Source organism: Athene noctua, chromosome 1 (assembly GCF_965140245.1).
Source record: "Athene noctua chromosome 1, bAthNoc1.hap1.1, whole genome shotgun sequence".
Lineage (NCBI taxonomy): Eukaryota > Metazoa > Chordata > Aves > Strigiformes > Strigidae > Athene > Athene noctua.
In genome coordinates, this window is record NC_134037.1 from 163,084,905 (window position 1) to 163,109,965 (window position 25,061).

At 47.2% G+C, this 25,061-nt stretch overlaps 1 protein-coding gene across 1 annotated transcript; it reads right to left on the minus strand.

Annotated features, from left to right (window-relative positions):
* Positions 1-10,234: 10,234 nt before the first annotated feature.
* KCNE1 (potassium voltage-gated channel subfamily E regulatory subunit 1) lies at positions 10,235-19,610 on the minus strand. The gene is made up of 2 exons (XM_074929098.1): positions 19,442-19,610; positions 10,235-12,887 (listed from the first exon to the last, which is right to left on the minus strand). The coding sequence occupies exon 2, from the start codon at positions 12,837-12,839 to the stop codon at positions 12,459-12,461; it is 381 nt and encodes a 126-aa protein (XP_074785199.1). The 5' UTR covers positions 12,840-12,887; positions 19,442-19,610; the 3' UTR covers positions 10,235-12,458.
* Positions 19,611-25,061: the final 5,451 nt, after the last annotated feature.

Below are 25,061 nucleotides of genomic sequence, written 5' to 3' on the forward strand. Positions count from 1 at the left end.
ACACAGTGCTTTGAAAGTATCAGCAGCTTGTTAGGCAAGCTGCACCTTTGGCTAACAAACACAGAAAAAGGAAGAAAATCAGCAGGCAGCTACTGATCAGAGGAAAGGAAACCTGAGGACTCCCAGGCAGCACGAATGATGGGGAAAGAGAGGTTAGGTAAACTCCCTTATGTACCTTCCCCCATTCATGTATAACCCCCACCGCTGCCAGACTGCCAGAGCTGTTTTACATCTAGCCTCCAGCTCTTGGAGCAAAACGTGGCGCTAAGAGTATTACTCGTTTAAAGTCCCCATCCCTCTAAGAGCCAAAATCCAGAAGTAGGCACAAAATGCCAGCAGGCCTGTCTGTCTGGCCTTGCACCAGGCAGAGCCAGAGACCCAGGCTGGCTGTGAATGAGCAGCAGGGCACAGCGCTGAGCCAGATAGAGATGCCAGAGAGGGCCAGGGAGCTGTGTGGCTGGGTCGGCGTGGCCCTACAGCATGGCTAATTAGCCAGCTTCTCTGCAGGACTTGTCAGGTTAGACCCAGCACTAGACTAGAAGTTGCGGTCTTGTTTTCAGTTTCAGAGGAAGTGTGGTCAGGGCTAGGGAAGGGTGACCCTCATACCTTGTCCTTTTACCCCATCAAGTATAGCTCCTTTGTGGCTCCTATCCCCACCGATTTGGAGTGTGGAGATGGAAAACTCACCTTTTTTCACACCTCTTCCCTAGATTTGATGGTCTTTTTTTCTTGGAAACAAAATCAAATGGAAATGTAAAAGGATCAACACCTATAACAAACCCCTTGGTGATGTTGGCCATCTGACCACCTGCACAATACAGGCTCAAGCATACACCAAAGGTAGGATTTGCTTCACTGCCTGGGACTCTATGGGGAGCTTCCCTACTCGAAGGGGGAGAGGCAGCCCTCAAGAGGAGTTTGCTTTCTAATGACTGTGATTAGTGTCAGCCTCTAACCTGATGACAGTAAAAGTGCTACAAGATGGACTCCCCCCTCAGTCATACCAAGGCAAAAGATGTAGGATTCCTGCTTCCAAGGCAGGACAAGGATCCCACTCACCCAGAGGAAGCATCCAGATATGATTCCAAATAATGAGAATGAAGGAGCTGGGGTAACGTACATGTCCAGGTGAGGGGAAGGGCAGAAATTATGGGAGTGTGTCACAGGACTGGATCCCATTGCAGTGTGGATGGAGAGAGGCATGCAACCTCAGCCATGTCCCTTGACCAGGAACAAGCACCCAGCACCTGTCTAAGGGTAACAGCCTCCTTCCTCCACCCACAGCCCTGGAAGTCTGTGCAGGTGCCAGGTGGCACCTTTTTTTTAAAAAGGAATGAAGGATGAGGGAACAGGTTTGGAGCATGAACATAACAGCAGGGCCAGAAGAAGTAAATCTGACAGTCTTTCAGTGAAGGCTTATGGTCCCCAGAATAAGCTGAGAAGTTTCTATCAGATTTATAGGACATAGGCCAAGGCACATCAGCTGAGGATCAGATTCTCTTATTACTGAAGTCTCATTTTTTAAAAAAAGATAACATACGGAAACAATACACATCAGCAAGGCTATTTTAGTCTTTTTTTTTTTTTTTTTCACAAATGTTGGATTTTAGAGTGCTGCCAACTCTATAGTGAAAATCAAAGCCCTGCAGGGGTTTTAGGAGCTGTTGGAAATTGAACTAATCTCCATGCTTCCCCTCTTCCAGGACCAAGGACACCTGGAAGCACATGCAGGACATGACCACAACAGGCAGACATGTCTTTAAAATCCTGTGGGTTGGAATGAGCCAGGAACAGAAGATTTATTGTGCTACTGAAGTGCCTGGACAAGCCCAGATGAGCTTCAGACTTGAAGCATTTCCCATGCACACTTTCCTCTGCAGCGTGCTGGCTTGTTTTCCATGCCCTCACCCCCATGGGATACAAGGTGGATCATGTCTTCAAGTGATATTTCCTGTTGAGCCAGGGCAACCTGCCTACCTTGGAGGAAGTGGGATGAAGGAATGTCTGGATCTAAGATGAGTGACAGAGTGTTGTTCACGTGACTGAGCCCTGCAAACAGACCACACTGGTCATCGGGGACAGCTGGGTACTAAGCACCCAAACCCCATGTGGTTCCTTGCATGCTAAGCCTTGTGACTTCCTCAAAAAAAATCTAGGTCATGCTCTGACAGGCATTTTCTCCAGCAATGAGCCATCCCCAAGACAGGGATGCTGAGAGGCGCCCCTTCCCTAGCAATCCTGCTGGGGGTTGCTGTTAGCTGGAGAGCCCCGAAGTGTCTCTGAAGTGGCCCTAGCTTGACCATGAGGCAGGGGCACAATGCCCAGGAGGCTGGCACGCTGCTGCAGCACTGACAGGAGACCTGCTCTGCGGGGAACTGGGGGAGCCATGGCTGGAGGAGAAATGTGTTGAGTTTGCAGAGTTAGGCAAGAGCTGGGAAAGATTTGTTAGAACACTGAGCTATTTTATGTAGAAAATCCCTTCCTAGGACCCTGGTTGGGCAGAGTGATAATCTGCCACATCCTTCTTCCAGCTTCCTCTTGGTGCTGGCTGAGTTATCTTGGTTTCCTAGAAGAGACTGAGAAGGGGCACTCGCAGAGGGTGAGGGCTGCAGGTAATGGCCCCAGAGCAAGGCAACACACGTCGCCTCTCACGCAGGTCAGACCATGTAATGAATTGCATTGCCCAAGTTTCTGGGGCTGCGAATGAGCCAGAGCTTTCATTTTGCTGTTGCAATAACAGGCCTTGGGCTAGTCCTGGTTATCTGCTGACCTGTTTCTCTCTTTCCATGCTCAAGTGTAGGTGTGAGAAAAAGCTCACCTGAATCCTTGACTAGTTTTGCAAAACACTTTTGCAGCCCTGATTCTATACTGGGACTAAGTGGAAACAGCATGGTGCTGGCACATCTGCTCAGAAGTCTCTGCTCCATGCCCATGCACTGCACTGCAGTCACATGGCTTTCTCCTTAACTGTTTTTTCCTATAGGATCTTTAGATCTTCCCAATACTCCTCAGCAATAGGGGCAAACCCTGAATAGCTACTTGCACATTAAATACATCAGATGAAAGAAAAGAGCTTCTGCCTTCTGTGAGATATGCAGTGTGAGCCAGATGGCAAAAATGATGCTATTAGACATTGTATTATGAGTGACAAAAGTCTCAGGCAGTTAAGTTTAGGCTCTTTGTTTCTTTCTTCCTTTTTTCTAGCTTTTCCAACATTTATTGGCTGATCCTTCAAAATGCATTTAGCTATCTCAGTACTCTAGTGCAGCAGACCTCCACAGCTTCTGCTGCTCTCTCACCATTATCTGACTCTCCTTTTGCCAGGAAATCTAATTTTCTAACACTGAGTGCTGCTGCTATCCCAAATCACCAGGAGGCAGCTGTAGCAGCCAGCATCACCGGGACCTGTCTTCTCCCAGCAGAATGCACTTCAGACAGGCATTGCCAAGCACTGCAGACTCATCCATGCTTCATCACTTGATTCATTTCACATGCAGGCTGTCCCCAGATGTAACTGCTTCAGGAGTTGATTGTCTCAGAGCCACACCAGGTTTTGCCACTTGTGACTCACCTACTGACAGTAAAATTCTGGACATTGCCCTTTAATTGTAACCGTGAAGCAAAAAAGATTCACATTTATTGTGGTCCGAGGTTCACGTTTTTGACTCCTGTCCAAGCACATGGTAAGACGATTTGAGTAGTATTATCACCTTCAGGACAGCAATAAAAGCAATTGCCACTCCCATCCTGTGCTTCACATCCTGTTTCCACCACAGGCTACACATTAAGGAGCTCTTGCTGGAGACAACATCACCCTGGGACAACCTGAGCCAGCCCGCGGCAGTGGCTGCTGGTGACACCAGAGGATAAGCGGTGCCCTCCCCACAGGAGGAGGCAAGCTGGAGCAGATAAACCAAGTGCAGCGGGACACTGAAGACTGGCATAATCTATGATGAGTGCTGAAAATATCTATGAAACTTCACAAAGACCTTATTTTCTCCCATGTTTCACTCCTGATTGCAGTCAGCTATCAGAGTAGGTGCAAGAGGAGGGTAGGGAGAGGGCTAAAAACATTGGAAGAGAAGTTGTGTTTGCTGCCCTGTGACTGCAGCCACTGGCAAAGATGCAGCTGTGGCAGGGTGGTTACCTTCAGAGTGCTACTTCTGAACCATCGCTGTGATGAGCTTCTCAGACATTGACCTTGAGATGGACATTTCTAAAACCATAGGCTGGGCAGCTGGGAACAGCTGTCTGGGATCTGCCCATAATGTCCCAAAAATGGAAGAAGGAGGTGCCAGCAGAGGAGAATTATTTGTGTAGGGCCATGATCTAAGGAGGCACCTGGTTATGGCCACATATGATGGCAGCGGGCCAGGCAGTTTGACAGGTTGCCCCATGTTGTCGCTGCCACTGTAATTGCCTGTTTCCTCTTCCCCCTCCCCTAAAGATTTCTAGATAAAATGTGTTAGCCTGAACCACCTGCACTGGGGTTTAACATGTTTCCTCAGAGCAGGCCAGGAGCACGCACCCACACACACAGCTGGCCATCAACTGGTACACACCAGTCTGGTCCCTGCAGTAGGTGCAGGCTTTCCCTCCTCGTTGAATGGAAACTGTAACGTGAAATAAAACGACAAACACTTCTGATAAACACATCAGGTTGCAACATCCCTTTTCTCCTTTTCTAAAATTTTACAGACTACTTAATTCTCTGCAGATTCCCAAAAGTGCCAGCTGCTTCAGTGGATAAATAAAGAGGAGAATCTGGATGCAGGGTAATGCACCTCCTGTGTCATTTTCCACTGAAGGGAGGGAGGGAGGGAGGGAGGGAGGGAGGGAGGAAGGAAGGAAGGAAGGAAGGAAGGAAGGAAGGAAGGAAGGAAGGAAGGAAGGAAGGAAGGAAGGAAGGAAGGAAAAGATGGCGCCATCTGTGTGGCTGTGATGACCCTGGTATCCCAGGTCCTGGGTGTCTTAGTGGGAGAGCTGGGAAGCAGGACTAGGGTTTTGGCATGACTGCTGGCCCCTGTGAGCCGCTACTGGATAGATTCATTGCCAGTTAACTTGACCAACAATTGCCTCTGCTGTTATTGCAGTTATGCTGTGCCACAAAATGCCAACCACACACCATAGTTTAGCTCATTTTTTCACACTACCAGAGCACAGGGTAACAGTTTACATCAGACCAGACCAGATCATTTCCCTCACAAGCCACATGCTGGAATGTGGTGATGCCCTATACTATAGGGTGATGCCCTTTTCTTTGACCCTGGTGAGTCCAAATCAGGGCAAGATCTTGTTCCCACTGCTGTCAATATCAGCACTGCCATCAGTAGAGACATTACCATTACCTCTACTCCTGCCCAAGCCTAGCCAGAGGGGTCTCCAGGGAGGAGAGCTGCCCCACATAGACTGGATGGACAAAGTCATGTTACCCTGGAGGGATGTGGGAAATGAGAGAAAAATAGGTCAGAAATCTGAGCCGGGGTAGTCTGCCCTTGAGATGCCTGGTGGTAGCTTCCAAGGGCCTGGCAATTTCTGCATTTCAGTGACTTCTATGAACAGAAATAAGGAACAGCACACACATAAAGAAATCCAGAAGAGACTGTTTAAAGTGCATGTATAGGATTAAATAATTTCTTGTAAATAAAGAAGACCTTGTCTCTATTGCCTGTATTCTGCAGTGAGCTAGCTAACACCACCAGGAATCTGGATTAACATGAACCAGTATGATCCTCATCTGCTTGCTTTAATTCAAATTGCATTTTATTCTGTTGCAATCCCTTTCTCAAGGACAGGATTTGGATGGAAAGACTATTGGGCTGTTGCTGTTACAGAGAGATAACTCACTTTTTTAAAAGGGGAGGAAATAAATAGAAGCATAGCAGAGGGTTAATTTTAGGTGTCAGACCTGCCACAGGCTGCCTGAGGGTAAATATCTGTGGCTCCTTGGCTGGCAGAGGGTGCCTAACTGGTAAGTGTGCTGGTTTGTCTATTCCTGTACCATAACACTTGCATATTAAGGTGAAAAATAAATACAAGTATGGGGAGGTTTTGATATTTTAGTCCTCTGCTCTCTGCATGCGGCTCAGGGTCAGATCCATCCCTGAGACACCAGGAGCTGGACTGCTGAGAATGAAGTTGCAGTCACCTGTGGGGTGAGCTTGGTTTGAGCAGCCCAGAGAAGGGATCTCACCTGCAGGTGCAGAGTTGGTATGAGATTATTGTTTGCACTCTTTTCCCAGATTCATTTTGCATTGTTAGGTGGGAAGCTAATAATAAAGGCTTGAGAAAATATTGCCAGGGTAAAAAGCCCCATCAGATTGGAGGTCCCTAAGCCTGCTGTTGCCATGGGTCTGAATAAAGACCACAGGCTTGAGGCTTATGTGCACAACAGTGAACCAGAACAGCTGCTGAATCAACTGTTCCCCTGACAAATTACCCTGCCACTTGAAGCTGGAGGTCACAAGGAAAAAGGAAATCGGAGCTCAGGCTTTGGGAACAATGGGTTAGATCCTCCACTGATAGGGATCCCTTCTGCTGAGGCAGAGGGGTTATGCTCCTTTCTACCTGCAGACTCATGGGGGAGGCTGGGGAGGAAGGTCTGAAGGCTAGAGGTTGTGGTTTGGAGGGAAACCTGGAGAAGAATAAATATCGCAGTAGGTGGAGGCAGAAGAGGGACTGCTGAGAAGCTGTGCCAAATGAGCATTACCTCCCAGCAGGTCAGTGTGCTGTGCTGAACTGCAGCTGACGATCAATCCCTGATCCTCAGAATTAAATTAGAATGAATGCTCACAGCTGGGAAACGAGCTATGCTTTTCTTGTAGAAAGGTATGAAAGCTACTGCATCTAGAAACAAAATCAGAATTATCATATACTGAGAATCCATTTACTGGACATCAGTCAAAATCAGTGTATTTCTGCAAAGGTCAACTGTTTCGGGTTGTGTGGTGTACCTGTTGTAAAACTATCACACTCATCAGACCAATGCTAAATTAAGCTTTTTTTAAAGCAAGTGCTCTCTCATTATAGTGTCACGTTTTATTTTGTTTGGCTCTTGGTCTTGGAAGATCAGTGGCCCCTGGTTCAGTGTATGGATTTTGTGGACTGAGCAGAGCAATTATTTTGGCGAGCCTGAGTGTGCCTCTGAAAATAACACTCTGTAGCCCAAACAGAAGCTCTAGGCCCGCCTAGAGAAAGTATTGCTTTAGAGTCTTTGGCTTTCTGCTAAATCAGATCAGATGGTCATAATGTTCACTTCTGGATTTAGCATCTGTGCATTTTCCACCAATACTTATACATCTTTCATTTGATCTCAAGGACACTTGTGGGTACAGTTGAAAGCTTGCTTTAGAAACAACCCTCCTTTCAAGCCCTGCCCTAGAACTACCAAGAATTAAGTACTTTGCTTGGCTTTTTCAGTATGTTATGGGCCTTTGCTTCTAGTCATTTGAAGGCAGTTGACTGGGACCATTTCTCTGCTTGAACATGTCCATGAAGACAGCTGCATGGACTGGTCTGGTCTCAGGGAGCAGGCTCCTGCCCACCTCACTGGTGAAAGGCAGCGTGACCTTTCACAGCCTCCTCTGAAAAGCAATTGCATTTCTGCTGGTCCCTTGAGCAATTTCTTGAGAAAGGCTTCGTGGAGGTTTCACATGCATAGCTGATGGCTCCAGCTGGATAAGGAGATTAGGGAGTGAGTTTGGCATAGTGATAACAACGTGTAAAAATGAAACAGGATGCCATAGAAATATTATATAAGATAATTCCAGTTATCGGTTGTAAAGAATGTTCTACTTGCTTCTGATTGCTCATATCTTCTATTTTTATCGGTTTCCTTCTGCTTGTCTTTGTGACGTTTCCCGTTATAGCAGGTCTGACCCAACCAACTGCAAATAAAGATAACACTGATAACTATAAAGTGAGGAGGTGGGGGAACTCACTTCAGGCTTGCACACTTGGGCTGCCTTTGACTGTTAAGTGTTTTCCAAATGGACTACTTAATACTAGGGTTTGATCTCTCATACTTGCAGCTCTAAGGTTTCTGCTGGGTATAATGATGGAAAATAAGAACCAGGGCCTGAAGCTCTCCAGGCTGGCAAGAGAGAAGTGAAGGTTTTGCAGTGAAGGCAGAGGGTGAGCTCTCAGTTTGGGCTTCCTACGAAAAGGTTGCGTACATCAGGCTACAGAGCAGCTACAGATCAGCCCAGCTCCCCTGAGCTCTGTGCTGCCTGGATGTAAACCACTTCTAGTCACTGCTTAGGGCGTATTGGTGTCAACCTCAGCACTTCACCCATGCTTTCCTACAGCCAGAGCTGGCATCTGGACACCCATACACTCTCTGTGTGAACCCATGCAGACATACCCTCAAGTAAACATACTCCCACTCCAGCAAATGACTACATGCTGCCAGAGGAGGGTAGCTGCACTCTGCTCCATGCATGGCTGGGGAAGTCTTCTCAGTAGAAGCATTGCAGATGATGCTCCTGCAACAGCTTTGCAGACATGGCCTGAGGCTGGGGGGACTGCAGTAGTCACAAAGTTGCCCAGAGTCTGGGCAACCCAGACAGGTTTCCAGGGCAGGCAGGAAAGGGGAGAAGAGGACGACTTCATCTCCCCATGAGTCAGTGGCCATCCAGTGAAACACTGCCCTGGAGCTTCTTCTTCCAAGGCCTGAGGACTAACTTTCCCCTCCAAGAGGTGCAACACAGAATCTTGTCTGCATTTGTGCTGTACCACAGTTATTCATAAATGGTTTTTTTTTTTGTTGTTGGCTTTGTACCACACAACTAGTTTATTAGTCTGCAACTGTACAAAACAGAATCTCTCAAAATATATACAGGAGAGACCTTGCTATATTGGGCTTTGATTTTTGCTTGAGACCCTGGTGCTTTACCATCACATTGCTATGAATAATGTAGGGCTTAAATTCAAAATGCTGTTTCTATATAATGCTGGCATTTCTATGTCGCGCGATTTCTATTATAAAAACCATAAGTAGCCAGAGAGCAATACCTGTGCCTGGAGGTATGTATGCTCATTAGGCCAACCAGCAGCAAGGCTACCAACCAGAATAAGCCATAGCTGATGAAGCCAGAGACTTTAGCTACTGGGGACTGGAGAAAAACAAATCTGACAGTCTCCCTGACTATTTTGTGTCTCTTAGGCAAAAAACTTAAAGTCTGGGCCAAAGGAAGTGCAACACTTGACTAATGAGTTTAAGATTTTTCTATCTCCCCAACAAGCAGGAAATTGGAAAATGTGAGCTCTGTGTGATGGTAATTATATTACAGGTTTGTTGCTGGCCTTTGGTCTATGGCAAAGATGATGAGCGAGTGAACTAATCACACATTTCTAGGCACTCAGTGGCCGGTGAATGCTCTTTCTCCTATTGCATGAAATCAGAGATGTGTCCCGTGTCAGCCATCCTACATGAGTCAGTGATAATGACAGAGGAAGTGGGAGCTGTGTTTACAAGCCCTGGAGGATGCTCGGCAATGCAGGCTGCAGCTTGGCTCACACTTTACATCTCCAAAACTCTTATTACATAATCCAGAGCTATATAGAAAGGGATTTCAGAGCCTTTTTCAAGGAGAGCATGCAGAGGGACCTGGCTGACCTGAACCCTTAAGATCACTTGTTATGTACTTGTAACTCTCCTGTGATGAGAATAATCCTTTCCAGCCTTAAAAAAATCTGCATCAACAGAGCATCCCTGAGGGCTAGCTACCCAATGCCTTGTGCAGAGCCATTGGGCTCCAGCTGAGCACAAAACCTTCCTCTCTTGTTGGGGGGACTACTACCCTACAGTTATTTCTCCCTTTTTACTGGGCCCAGTGTCTCTCCTGGAGGGTGCCACAAAACCCAGGCTCCCCAGGGGCAGGTGCCACAGTGGACAGCTGTGTGCAATGTGTGCCCAAAGCCTGCAGCCAGGATCACTGCGCCAAACACACGACAAGCTTGCCTGGGGTATTGCAAACCCTGGGAGTTTACTCAAGGTGAGGAATTGTTCCTAACATTTTGACATTTCTCCAGATCTAGGTGTACCAAGAGATATCCCAGCACCCAGGCCTGGCCCTGGTTAATAGGGTGTAGAAAGGGGACGGGTGAGTGGGTGCCCGTCAGGTAGTATCAGCACTCTTTCTGTGAGCTTGTGAAACAGGTTAGGAGAAAAAAACATCTGAGGCCACAAGCACAGTTTGTAATTCATATTTTATTGCTTTGTACAAGTGAAGAACTAGGGGAAAAATGAGAACTACAAGACTTAAAGGTAATGTGAAAGCCCATAGTGGGAGTCCACAACTGCCACTGAAGGTTGATTTGCAGCCTAGTGACATGGGGAAGTGTTATGACTAAGGCACAGTGGTTCCCCTTTTTTAAATAAATAAAATGACAGAGATGAAGAAAAAAAAAAAAAAGGTGGAAGCCAACTAATGCTGACAATCACCTTTGTCGTAAATAACTACACCAGGGTTATTAAAATAAGGTGACCAGCAAGTGCCTAGACCCAAAATACCTGAAAACACCTGGCGTGGAGAGTGAGCTGCAGGAGGGAGCCCTTTTGACAAGCTTAATGTTCCAAGGTTTTAATGTAATTAAAGGCCATTTTTGATGCAAGTTTAAATATTGTCAGCAATGCTGCACGGGCCTGCCTCTGGAGAACCAGCAAGCAAGAGCATTTGCACTCTCACAGGGGGAGGGAAATGAAAGTAATAAACAGACTGCACAGTGAGATCCCAAAAGAGCAGTGCCCAAGCTGAGAAGTCAACATTTTTCCAAAGCTTGGCTTTGGTTTACATTCCTCTAGAGGAAAAAGTGACTTGGATAATTAAGCTGATGGAGATTTTCCAAGCTGTTCAAGACACTGAAAACATGTATCTTGTCCTCAGCTTAATGTTAGGCACCCTATAAATACCTTTTAAAAAATTCCAAAACTCCGCATTTTTAATTATCCTAAGTATTCTGGGAACACAATGTAATATGGCTATGATATTTAATGAAATTGCAGTGCTAAAGAGATACATATGTGTGGAAAAGGGATATGCTGTGCCTGGTATTGCTTGCCTGTCCAAATACTTGGCTAGCTATCTGCCCTCACCTTGCCTTTCAAGCGGCTGCTCTGCATGACTTTCTTTCAAGCCTTTCCCACTTCTCTTTCCTCTCCAGTAGCTAAAAATGGGATGTGTATCTGCAGAGCAGAAATAAAACCCCCCCTCCTGCCCAGACCATCGCTTCTTTGATCCCAAACACGAAAACAGGCTTCAAACTGGCAAAGTTGCTATTTTGAGTAATGCAGTGTCCTGGGGAGCCCTATTTCTTCCTTTTAACAGAGACAGATGATAGCTGCTGCCCCAGAAGCTGATTTTGGCTGCCATCATACCCCCACAGCTCGGCAGACAGGGCCTGCTGAAGGAGGGAGTAAGGAGGCCAAGGGCAGGAAAACTCTACTGGCATGGACCTCACACTGGATACTGCAATAGATAAACAGCTATACTGAGGCAGGCTGCTCTTGAGAGCTGGAGGAACTGCTCACAGGCTTTAAGTTAAGCACAGACATAAGCTGAGTCAGTGATTAAATATCAGACACTTTGCGGAACTGCTCTTCACAGAGTGGAAATTCATCTTCCAACCAAGGGCTAGCAGGTCTTGTTCAATAATTAAATGTGATCGAAACTCTCAAAACATAACACACTTGCATGGCATAGACCCCATGTGCTGTACAAGGGTGGCTATTGCTGCCAGGATCAACCCCCATCCATGAGAAGGAAAACCACAAGTAGTCAGCAAGGCTGACTGGGGTACCTGCTAGAAATTAGGGACAGTCACTAAAAATTTTCCCCAAAGTCTGCATTTTTCTACAGAAATGGTTTTCAGGAAAAAATTGAAATATTTTTCTAAAATTTTATCTCAAAAAGGTGCATAATTCTGAAAGAAATAGATAATCCACAGCATTGTACAATTTATAAAATTATTATTCTATGCTGGACAAAAATGCAAATGGAATTTCTCAGCTACTTTTTCTTGAAAGAAACTGGTTTTACTTGCAACTGATTGCCTAAACCATACTTGGCAGTTCACACCTCTAGCTTGTGTTTGATCCAATTTGGTTTTAATTACATGGACTACTGCAAATGTTCACACTGGCAACGCCAACATTTGCTTTCTTTGATAGGTGAAGCTGATGAGTCCATGATACTCCCTCTGCGTGTCCCCCCTCCTCGACCTTACAGTGACTGCAACAATGCAACAGGGAATGCAACAGTGAATGCAGCTACTGATGGCCAGGCACTTTTGCTGCACCAGGGCCATCACAGACCTGTCAGCTTCACCATCAGTCCACAGTTATTTAGCCTGGCCAAGGCCAGCACCTGCGGCTCTGCAGATGGGCAAGCAGCTAGCCTGGTTCATACCAGGTATCAGTCAGGTTGTCCCCGTGCAAAATGCAATCCTTTCCCATTTTGCTAGGAAGACTTTGCCTCAGGAATCTGCATGCTTGGCTGCTCCACGGCCAACTGGTTTTCAAAGACACAACACAGCTTGTAATTTTCTATGAGCTTGGCTTGAAAATACTCCCTGTCCTTCTTGTGCCAAATGTCTGTGGCAATGTAGGTATTGTAGGGGTCGCGGGAGTCCTCCAGCCTCCTGGCGCGGATGTTGGTCAGCATGACTCCCACTGTGAAGAAGCCAAAGAGGCCGACCATCAGCAGCACGTAGATGATTTCAAGGTTGCTGCTGGCACTTTTGACCTGGGAAGCTGCAGAGCTGTTTGTCTGCTCCAGGTAGTCTTGAAGAAGCTTGGAGAGGAGTGAATTCAGGGCTGTGTCGTTAGACAACACCAACATCTTGTTCTTCTGTTCTTCGCACTTCTTTTTTCCCTAATTATTGTTTAGCTAGAAAAGAATAAAAATAAGGGACATGCCAATCAGATAGATGCACTTCTCTCTGTCTCTTCACTTCACAGATCAAGATGCACTTCTCTCTGTCTCCCTTTACTGGTTCACCTCCTCAGGGAGAAAGCTACCTCAGGGCCAGCACAGATGCAGGGTAGTTGGACAGGCCTGAAGGGACCTTAACCCCCTGTTTCCAAGCCAGGCTAGCTAGGCTGAGTCCATCGCCCATAAATGCTTGCCTTACAAAACCTTCTCAATCTTCACAGATGGTCTGTCATGGTACACATCTGCCCCAGCTGTTGGCCACTCACTCAGATACCTCACTCAGGCCTCCCATGCTGTTATTTAAAGCCCGTGACTTCTCCCCGGAGCCCCCACGGGCATGAGAAGTGTCTTTCTCCCACTCTGCAGCAACTGATTCTGGCTTTGAAGATCGTGATCATGGCTGCCCTCAGTCCTCTCTCCTCTACTTTCAGCTTAAGGATTGAATTTGGAAACAAAACTTCTGTACCTGATCTTCAACGAGTGGAAATCAGTACCTGCAGCAAGATCCTTCTGTACACCCGTGTTGATCAGTCTTACCTTTCTTCTGCAGCTCTCATCATGACATACACCATGCAAAACTGAGCAACCAAACCTTGTCAGAAATGTATCCCACACTAATTTAATGCAACTTCACAGCAGGAATTTGACCAGGGAGTGGACACAGATGGAGTCTATAGTAACTGCCTATATGGCAGTAGAAAGGAAAAGCATCTTTCCCAGGTAGTTTATTGCTTTCCCCTCCAAATTAAATTGCTATGCAACCAGTGTTTTGTTGTCTGGTTAGAAGGACTTCCACCAGCAGCACCACAGGTCAGGAACAGGGCAGGAGACAGTTATACCAAGAAGCACCTGGATGTCCAAAGCCTCTTAACCACAGTACTCTACACTGACAAGTCTTACACAAGATGCTGAAGGGTCCTTTTCCCATTTCCAATGTCAGCTGTAAATCAGTTAGTAAGAATGATCCTATCAGCACTGCAGTCCCAAAACCTCAGCAGCCAGGTAACATGACTGACAATCTCGCTACAATGCCTAATTTTAATGTCTCCTGAAAAATTAAGACAACAGTCTCCCTCTGGTTTTGCCCTTAGCACATCTGAATGAGGTACTGTTATTCAAGGTGACTTCTGTGACAGCAATCTTGTAATCACATAAGATGGCTGTCAGTGCTTTCTACAGTTTTAAATCTGTGAGAGCAGGCCAGCATGTTAGCAAAAGCTCCTCCAGCTTACTTACCTTTTGTTGTTTGTTTTTTGGTTTTTTTTTTTTTAAAGGTATTACATTATAATCATTTATAATACATCAAGAACGAAATGAACCCTTGGGCAGAAAGCCACCAAAAGGTCTAGGCAGCAATTACACCCCTCTGTGAGGGCGACATTAATGATGCATAGATGTTGTGCAGGACCTTTGCATGAGAGGGAGTTTAGCTGTGCACACAGCCTCCAGCTGCCAGCAATGTCACTGCAGTAATGAGATGTATCTGGAGGCTTCTTTGAATTGTCTGAACCTTGCTATGGCATAAATGCTGCAAAAGGAGATGCTGAGACAGAGGAAGCAAGAAGAGGACACTGATCTTGTGACCTGCCACCCCTCAGACAAAGAGCAGTGATTTACCCAGTGTGTTCTGTGTAAGCAGGTGCTGTTGGCAGCTGAATGAAATAGTTAATGCAGACATAAATATGATGAAACACAGTCACATAAATTAATTGCTAATGTAACTGCATGTGCTGATTTTTAGTCTGAACCCTTTTGCTAGACCTCCCAGCTGTGCAGTCATGGATTTGGGGCCAAGTCTCACTGAAAGTCAGATGCTCAGCCCAGGATGATAAATTCTGTGGAGAAAGCCCTGTTCTCACCAGACAACCCTGGGGGATGTGAGTGGCACCAGCCCATGCCAGATGACATCAGCCTGCTTCCCCTGATGAGGGTGTGACAATTGGAAGCCCAGGTCAGGCTTCTGTGGGCTCAGACTCACCCTGCTCCAAACAAGCAGGTCCTGTGATGGGGTCCCTTGCCAGCAGGAAAAATGAACACAGATGAAAGTATGCCTTGGTATTTTGACTTTAAATAGAGCTGACCCAGGGGGTGGCAGAGGGAGACAAAAATTGCCAGTATAAAACAATATTCTGATCCAATTTATTTCTTCAGTTGCATGAGTCAAAGCTACAGGAAATAGCGTCTTGGCAGCTTGGGCTTAATAGTTAAAATCTATTCACATTTCACAGCTGTTTTCAGATCCTTTAAAAAGGAAAGGAAGAGAAAAAGAAGTTTAAACCTTTATCTGAGATTACTCCTCCTAAGCATGTAGAACGTGTTGACACTGTAAAATGTAAAGCTGCTAACAAATCATTGTGATAACTTTAAGACAATGAAAGAAGAATTACACTGGTGCTCTTGACTTTTTCCGGAAAGACAGGCAATCATTTCTCATAATAATTAGCAGTGGCACTGAAGACACTTCAGGTGCTGATGAACTGGCATTTTAGGGCTGGATATTCTCAGCTACCTCTCTATATTTTTTGGGGAAGTTTCTGAGGGTTGAAAGGTATTGCCCACTTCTGGGTTGCTTGCACACCAGTTGGGCTGGAAACTGCAGGGAACTGAGCAGCCTCATCTTTGTAACCACATCAGATGGCAGTAACAGGAGAGGCTAAGGGAGGGAAGGGGCACGCTTCCATTCTCCATTAAATCTCCTGAAATCTCAACAAGCCCTGTGCAACTCCAGTGAAATCCATTCTGGAACTCGTTTAGAGCTGCAGTACACAGGAGGGGAAGAACCACTTGCATCATTGGCCTACTCCATGACAGATGGTCACATCTCATGGTCCCAAAAGCTCTCTCTTTTGGCCATAACCACAGTGGCTTTCTGCTCCTCACTAGTCTCCCCAGATGACTGCTGATGGGCTCCAAACCATGATCAGTCTCCTTGCGGATCTTCCCCAAGGAGCTCTGAGTAAAATCATGCTCAGCCCAAAATCAGCATCCTGGTTTACCCAGGTTGCATCCTGGTAAGCCGGGACTTCACTTGGGTTGGTGGTTCCCACCCCACCCCATCTCACAGGAGGTTTCAGTGCATGCCGGGGAATCACCCCCTCCTACCTCTCTTGGGAAGGGAACAGTGAACTGCCCGTGTTAAAAATGACCTGGGGCAAAACTGAACAGTTCAGCAACTTTTTCACTGGCCAGTGATTCAGAGCAAATTCCTCAAAGTTGGCAGCAGCCTGGGCCACATCCTGCTCTAAGATGCATTGCTGCTTCTCCATCCATTACACTAAATACAGGTGACAGATCTTCAAAGCAAAAGCAATGGGCTCGGTGCAGGTTGTTTTCCAACACATGGGTTTCCCAGCAGTGCCGGTGTACTACTGGCATTGCCCAAATTCATCTTCCATCAGGTGTCAGCAATGACCTGAAGCACTGCCCCATTGGCCATGGTCCATGGTGCCAAGCAGCACCACTGGAGCTGGCCCTTGCTTGCCAAGCCTTGTCCCTTTTCTCACTGTCATTGGCCATTTGCCCTCTTTCTCATGCCAGAGATTTCTTCTGGGAGGTGGAGAGGGACCTCCTCTGGGTGATATCTTCATGAAGACCGTGGGTTTAGGATGGCAAACAAGATGCCACAGGCAGGTTTCTGGAGTTGAGGAACTGACAAAAGCAGGACTGTAGGAGACAGATCTGTCCCATAAATGTCTCTGTGTGGTCAGCTGGATATGGCCTACAGATTCTACCATCAGTTGAGGGAGGAAAAGCATCTGAAGTCAACTTAACCACGCTTTCCAAAGTATTTTAAAATATTGCTTATAAATGAACAGGTTCTCGGGAGGTGTAAAACCATGCATTCAATCTAACATCAGTGAATATTTGAGGATCCTAGACAGTGTTTGCTTTTTCTGTCTGTTGGCTGTTATTGCTGGGAATGCCTTTAACCTGGACATTGCTCTATGCGAAAGTTTCCCCAGGGGTGTACTTACACAGGTGAGCTGTTCCTTGCAGTGGGGACACTCCACTGGTGGGGAAGAAGCAATCAAACCCACTACCCCCTTCCCTCATACACCCCAAAGTCCCCTGTGTAGAGAAGAACGAGTCCTACTCTTCTTAATTCTAAGCATACCAGAGTCTGTTCACACTGCTCAACCCTTCAACATCTCCCACAATCCCTGTAGGAGTATTTGCTGCTCCCCTGAATCTCCACGGCTTGGGCAAGAGCTGTGGGGTGCAGCGAGGGAAGGGAGACCTCCTAGAGATGGAAAGCAGGTCTCTAGAAAGGAAAAGTGAAAAATAAACCTCTGTCAGCCACTTTGTTCATGGTGGTATCTTCTCTCTGGGGTGGAAGGAAAACTGGCCCAGCATCAACCCTGAGAGCCACCTCCTGAAGGTAAAGGTTGAGGTCTCTCTGGCAGAGGACAACTGTCAAGACTGCATTTTCACAGTTAACAGGGGGGATTAGGGAAGAAAGCTTTAAAACACTAAGGCTCTTGTTTAAAAATGTCCGGATGTGATGGAGGGCTGTGATGGCCAAGCTCAGGGAAGACCCAGTTACTTCTGGAGCTATAAAACAGGGCATGCTGTAGGGCTGGAGGATGGAGATGCATGCGCAAGTGTGAATAGGCTTCACGTGCATTGTGTCTATCTACCATCTCAGAAATCACCCCGAGTGTGTCTGAGGCCATGCCTCTCCAGTATGACCATGCTATGAGAGACTTACTCCTAATCTCTTGAACAACCAAATGCTTACAGCTATGGAGTGCTGGACCTACAAAATGCAAGTCCATGAGACCATCTGTGTAATGTGGAGTTTGACCCTCCCTGGTTGAGTCTGAAGAGAGGCCAAACTAAGCCACAGGAGAGCATGCTGTGCCTGTCTGGTTGCCGAGGCAGTCACACTCACTGCTGCTGGGGAGGTAGGACCGTGACAGGCGTATCACTACAGAGCTGTAAATTGACATTAGAGTTCAAGTAGAGTGATTAGCAGCTGCAGAGCATCTGGCATTTAATAACTTCTGTCTACATTATAAATGTCAGAACTGACTTACACCTCATTGGTTCCCAACAAAGGCAAAGCCAGATTGGTCTATCTGCTCTTTTGAGCTGCTCCGTGAGCCTGGATGCTGCTGCCAGGGCAGTGGACCCAACCCAGCCGTTGCCGCCAGCTCTAGTACGGTCCTTTCTGCCCCTGTCTGAGTCGGGCTTATTGCCAACAGCTGAGATTCGGCTGTGAGATGTTGTTAAGTACCAGTTGACTGCTAGGGTTTAGAAAGAAAAGAGGCAATTTTCTGTCATGTGTTGTACCTAGAGGATGTGACACTCAGCTTTGGACCTTAATGGGAGTTTTGTCCTCGAGTGTTAGGTGAGCAAAGAGATTTGCTTTGGATAGCTGTACTTTCCTTCCCTGCTGAGGTTAAAATGTGGTATTTATCATGTAAACAGAGGTGGACATTAAATTACAGATGCTCATCTCCTAATATAATTTTCTCAGCTCTCACAAATCAAAGGACCTATATTCAAATTTATACTAATCAAACATCTTCAACATTCTCTCTCTCATATTGCTGCCAAAAGCATCAGTAACCAAGCACCAGAAACCCAGGGAGTCTAGAGGAATACATACCTGTAGAAAATACAGTACTCTAGCAACTTCTCATGAACCAATGACAAAAAAAAAAAAAAAAAAAAAAAAGCCTGTGCTGTGCTCATGGCAGAAAGCACAGCACATTGCCCACTTCCCCATATTTTTTGCCAGTGACATGCTTCTCCACCACCATAAAGCAATGGATCTACTGACCTCCCTGGCTCATTTCCCTGGCTGTTCATTACAGGGATGAGTAGGTCAGACAGTCTTCTGGAGACCAGAGCATTGCACAAGACATACCCATTTTCTCCCTCCAGCTCCTGGAAATTTTGCAACAGTGCAGCATCCAGGACACTGTGATCCTAGCAGAGATGGGACAACAGTGCAGCCCAGGAGCAAGCAGGGTTGTACGATTAGATTTGCAGTTACACACAAGATGCACACACCTTCCACAGTCGCTGCCTTTCTCCAGCAAATCTATAGCCTCTCCCAAAGAGTTCTAGGGCCATCCATCCCCACCTACCTGAGCAACATTTCAGGTCCCTGTGCCGCTTTAAAAAGCAATACTCATGCAGGGGGAGTACACTTATTTATTCCTAAAAGCACTAGTTTTGTCTGGTCGTAAGACAGAAATTTAGTCCTCTTATACATGCTGTATCATACTATTTTGAATCGTAAAACCCAGCAATCCCCCCAAACAATATGCAAGCAAGGTTATCCTCCCAGATGCAGCTGCCTTGGGCTTGCACCCAGCCCAAAAGAGCAGTCAAACACTGGCACGGCTGTAACAGCAAACAACACCTGGCAGGCAGAGCCCCTGCTCCCTCCATCAGTTCAGCTCCGTGGCTCACCAGCTCCGTGGCTCTTGCAGCCTCCCAGTTCTCCGCCACCCCCCGCTCTCGTCCCCAGCCCCTCTGCGCTGAGTGTCGGTACAGACCTGGCAGCTAAGGACAGCTGGGTGCAGGGCTCCAGCCCCTCCTGGGGAAAAAGAATTAGGAAGATGTGAGCCCTGGAATTCTCCCGGGTAATACCCCTGGGGTGTGAGCAGGCAGAGGCTGGCTCCTTGGCTCCTGCAAGGACAGCAGCCTGGCTGTCACTGTCCCCTGTCCCCGGGATCAGTGCAAAAGGTAAGAGGCAAACAGGAAAACACCCAGCCTCACCAGGCTGGGGGAGGGCAGGAGCCCGTGGCGTGGGTGCTGTCAGCCGGCCTCCCGCTGCAGGCTGCAGGTGCCGGCTCCAGCCCTGGGCACAGAGGTGGGAGGCGCTGAGGGGGCACAGGGGCGGCTCCCGCGCCGGCACCTCGGGGTGACACAGGCCCCAGCACCGCGGGGTGCGGGCAGGGCCAGCACAAGGGGAGCGGGAGAGGCATGCCCGGGTGTCGGGGCATCACCAGTCCTGCTGCCCTGGCCCCACGCGAGCTGCCCGTGCACCCCGACACTCGCCTCCCCGCTGCCCTGCAGGCTCACACCCACAAACGCACCGTGCCCCACGTGTCCTTGGGTCTAGACAAGGGACCACAGCTGTGCAGGTAGGCACATATGGAGGCATTTTTAGAAAGAGCAATAGTGTCAGCAAAATCCCCTGGGATTAGGAGCTGTGATGATGTAAGGTGAGGTCAGTCTTACAGTGACATTGCAACCTTTGGGGTGTGAGGAGGAAGGGAGGAGCCATTTCCAGGGCTGCCCCTCAAACCTAACACAAACAACTCGCAACAGGGAGCCCTGGTTAACTCCTAACCATCACCTAAAAGGAAAAAAAAACAAACCCAAACCCTAAAAAAACTATTTTTCATTTGAGAAAAAAGTGTCTGTAGACACCATTTAGCCAAAGGGAGTGTTCCATCTGGAACCTATACAAAGAATTTGCAAGGCAGCTGCATTTAAACTCATTCAGATGATGCAGGTGATGTGGGATAACATACTCTCGGCATCCCTGGGGCTGTGACAGACCGGCACTGGTGTGTCATGTGGCCCCTGACAGTTCTCAGCCAGCAGCAAGCAGGGACAGAGCTGGCCCCTCCTCAGCTTTACCAGGTGCTGTTGCTGGGATGGCTGCCAGGGAGGAGAATTTAGGGAGTGATTGAGGTATTTAAATGAATAGATGAAAACAGTATCTTGATATTTTCTTGCATGCCTGCTTTCAGCTTCATTCTGTGTTTTTGATGCGGTGAGGAATATAGCCCATGTTTTTATTGCCCATGACACTGCTGCATTCAAATGAGGCAGCAGGCTGTTAACAAAATGGGATAACTCCCATTACTGGGAAAAGACACGTCTGTAAGGATGGGCTGTGGTTAACTAGGAAAACTGCACTTCCTGATAAATAAATTGATTAGATCCTCCAGCAATGCAGAAGGATCAAAAATAGGGTTAGGGCAGCAAAGGTTCACTCCACTTTGGGGCAGCTTGAGTATGCTGAAAGGTGCTGCCTCAAACCTGGAGAGGTTCCAAAGGGGAATGAGGGAGGAGGAGGAAGAAGAAGAGGAAGAGGAGGAGGAGAGGAGAACGTGCATTGTCAGTGACAGCAGAAAGCAAGTAGTCAGGCCCTGCTTCCTCCTTGTAGGGGAAATTTGGGACAAAATTAGATCACATCACTTCCTGGCCCAGCCTTCCTCTTCCCATGGCTGAATAGCTGTGAAGGTGTTGGGGAAGAGGAGAATGCTTTGGTGTGGACTTGGCAGCCACTCCCTTCCTTTGGAAGGGGGACAGGCATAGGAAGGGAGCTGCTGGGACATGAGGCAGGCTGGGCACCGGTGCCCAAGGAAGGCATTTTGAGCCAAGGCTTAGTGGCAGCAGCCCCATTTCTTGTCACCTCCCCTCAAGGTAGGGCTCCCCACTGGCACGAAGGATGATAGGCCATGGAGAAGATCTGAGCTGTGCTGGAGCAGCATCACCTAAACCCATGCTGGGGCAGCATCACAACTGAAACAAGCAAAGAGACTTTTTCCTGGGGAAGGTGGGAGCGCGTCATGGGGAGCAGCAGCCGGTGGGTGATGAGTTAGTCCCTGACCACTATCTGGGCAGGTGAAGGGTGTGGTGTCAACCTACCACCCCAAATGCAGCAGGGAGGTTACCAACCCGATAAGGGGTGTGATGGGCAGGGAGTGAACACCTTCTGGAGGGGAACAAGGGGCAAGTCTCCCTTCAACCCCATATAAACACTGTTGCACCTCTGGGATTTGCTTTATTTTTTGTTATATCATGGAAAGTTGATATTTGCAGTCATATTCCTAAAATCAGCAAGAGATCTGTGAACAGGATCCCACTGACTAACACCCTGTGATGGAGAAGAAAAATGTGAACACAGTGACTAACCCCTGCTTTCCCTCACCTCATAGCCTCCTCACACCACTAAGCACTGGAGTAACCTCTGGTGAAACCACTCCAGGTGATGCAGTTCCAGGGAGTACTAAGCTGTGTAGTTGGGCAAACCAAAGCAAGGGTTGTTTTTAAGAGATCTCAGGGTCTGTGTGGGACCTCATTTCTGCTGCCGTCACACCAGCATGGCTCCATTGCAGCTGATAGGAGGATTATATCATCATCAGGCAAGAGCAAATTCTTTTTTTTTTTTTTTTAGAAGCATCTGTATAACTTCTATTTGACTTTGGTGGGACCTGAGAGTGCATCAGACAGGGACAGTATTGTTTTTACATAGCAATGGCAATATACAAGGGCTAGGTTCAACTCTACAAAACCCCTCCAGGCAAGAAGTTTCTTTGCCCTCATGGATCTGTCAGTAGCTGAAGGTTTCATTTCCTTCAGAACAATGACGACATGTAGAGTGACGAGATCTCTCAGAAAGAAAATGCAGGTTTTCTCTGGAAGGTGATAAGGGACATTTCACAAGCACAAGGATTTTGCAGATCTCTTGAAACCATAGTCCTGGTGGAGGTGTGGAGGTCTTTTGTTTTTAAATTGATCTTACCTTTGTTTTGGGGAAAGAAATACTGAAGTAGGTATGGGGTGTAGATAATACAGTTTACTCTTTCAATGAATCGTTGCTCTTTCTTAGAAAGGTTACTGCTGTGGTTCTTGCACATAAATAGATGAAATCTAACATGTTTCTGTCCAGATCATTATCTCTGGCACTTTCCCATACATATCATGTTAATCCTTCAAAATCAGGGGAAAGCACCAGAAAGTTATGCAAACCCTTGCAGAGCTTTGCTGTTGTCACAAGCAAAAAATGAAAGTGCTGCACAGGGCAGCCCAGGGGGAGGGAGAAATAACTCAGAAAGTGCCTTTGGTCTCCTCTGGTCCCACAGTGAACTGAGCTGAGCTCTGCTTATGGCAGGCACCAGGTTGCAGCTGCCCACTTGCCTCTGCTTCCTTATGGCTGAGCCAAGGGAATGGGAAGATGAATGGGGCTTCGAGCCCTTCTCCATCTCTGGCCCCCATCCCAAGAATGTCTTCCCACAAAATGGCTCTATGTCTGAAGGTCTTGGCCGGCTGCTTTGGGTCATGACCGCTGCTTCAGCCCAAATGCTGTAGAAGTGACCTTGGATTGGGGGTTATACAAATCATGTTACAAAGGATGGGCTTTCAGGAAAACCACAGCATTGGCTTTCTGCAGGTGAAGCTTGAGTTGGATAGTCAAAAATAAAAGTAGCCAGAACTGCACATAACATTTAACAAACCTGGCCAAGAGGGTGACATTAATGGACTTGCTGGTATCCCAGCACTAATGAAAGCACATCCAATTCCTAAAAGCAAGGACATGGACCACCTGCTCCCCTACATTTGCACAACCTCTCCTATTAAGCAATTGCAAAATAAAGGTTTGCTTGGCTGCAGCACCAGGGGCGATGCCACAGGTCAGAAATTCAGCTGGCACAAGTTGGCAGAGCTGCAGCAAAGTAAGCAGAGCTGTGTGGATTTACACCAGCTGGGGAAACTGGCTTGCAGTTTACAGCCTGCCATTGAAACACAATTTAGACTGAAAAAACCCACAATGTTAAATTAAAAATGTGCTGACACCTGCAGTGTTTGAAGAGACACTGTATGGAGATGCTTCTGACCCCCATAACAAGGTTAAATGCAATTCCCTTACTTAAAAGTAATTCATAGAAGCTGGCAGAAGCACAAAGGCTGTAGTGTTATATTTTTATGATGATGATTCAGATGAGTCATCTCCAATCAGCAAGCACTCACTGCTTTAATGACCAGACAGGGGAAATTCAGTTTAGCAGTGACTGATGCTGCATTTTATTCTTCTGACTGTTCACTGGGCATTGTGGGAAGGCTAGACCAGTAGTTACAAATTCATATTCACGCCAGACTATGTCTCCTGAGAGCAAGCCATGATTATCACCTCCCACAGTACCTGTGCTGTGACTTCTGCCCCTTCCCAGTAACAGCATTTTGGGTGATCTGTGGTGACTGGTGCCTGTGGGGAAAGGACCTACTCCTTTTCTCACCACCATGTAACACACTTCGACTGTCCCCACCACTCAGTCACCCAGGCACTGCTGCAAACACACGTGAAAATCAGCACGATTACCTGACAATAAGCAGAACCTCCTTTAAAAAAAAAAAAAAAAATCACAGTCATGCTCCATGGGTACATAAAGATGGCCATAAAATTCCTGGGCACATTCCTACTGGCTAGCAATGTTGTTTCACAATTGCCCCGGTACTGCTGGGGAATGAGCGCTTCCCCGGACAGGAGCACAGTAATCACATTAAATGGTCTCGGCTCAGTGCTGGGTATGCAGGTGGCCACAGCTCAATAGTCACTAGTAGCACTGGCCCTTGGAACCTAGCAGCTGGGTACATTGCTCACAAAAATATTCAATTCCATTTTTTAACAAATGATAGTTAATTTTTTTCCTCAAATGAATCTGGTAAGTAAAAAACAGGATTTTTATTTTTTTTTAAATTTACCCAACGCACTCCCCCAACAAACATTCAGTCCCATGAAAAGATTTTTTTAAAGGTGCTGTTTCCATGGGTAACAGTCCCCCAACCCTTCCCTCACCCTGAAGCTATCCCCAAGAGGAGGCCAAGTTTTGCCCCAAGCAGTGATACAGGAGCCCAGGTAGTGACAGAGCCATCACATTTCTTCTTTCCTGCTCCCAGAAGGAGACAGCCTGCCTGCGTACACTGCTGCTTCTGTCTCCACAGATTAGAAAAATGCATTAACAAGAGAGAGGAATAACTATCACATGTTTCCTTGAGAAAGAGCAGTGATACAGGCAGCTTTTTTGCTCCAAGGGATGCTTAGACTCTTTTTTCCACCCTTCTCCAGATTTGCAGGGATAAATCAGTCTGCTCCGAAGCTGGCTCAGACACATGTGCTGCCCTGGGTGCACTAACAGAGGTATCTGCACGGCTAACCACATCCCTCCCTTGGCATGGATCCTGCACCATCACAAGTCCTCCATGTGCTGCTCACAGGGCACCTTACACTGCCAGGTGATTGCTGACAGGGACTGTTTTCCCCGTCCATTTAGGGCATAGATGATGCCTAAAAGGTCTGCAAAGGCGTGACTTTCATTTCTAGAGGCACACTTGTTCCTTGGGAGAAGCGTGTCCATATGTGCCAAGGTGAGGGAAGAC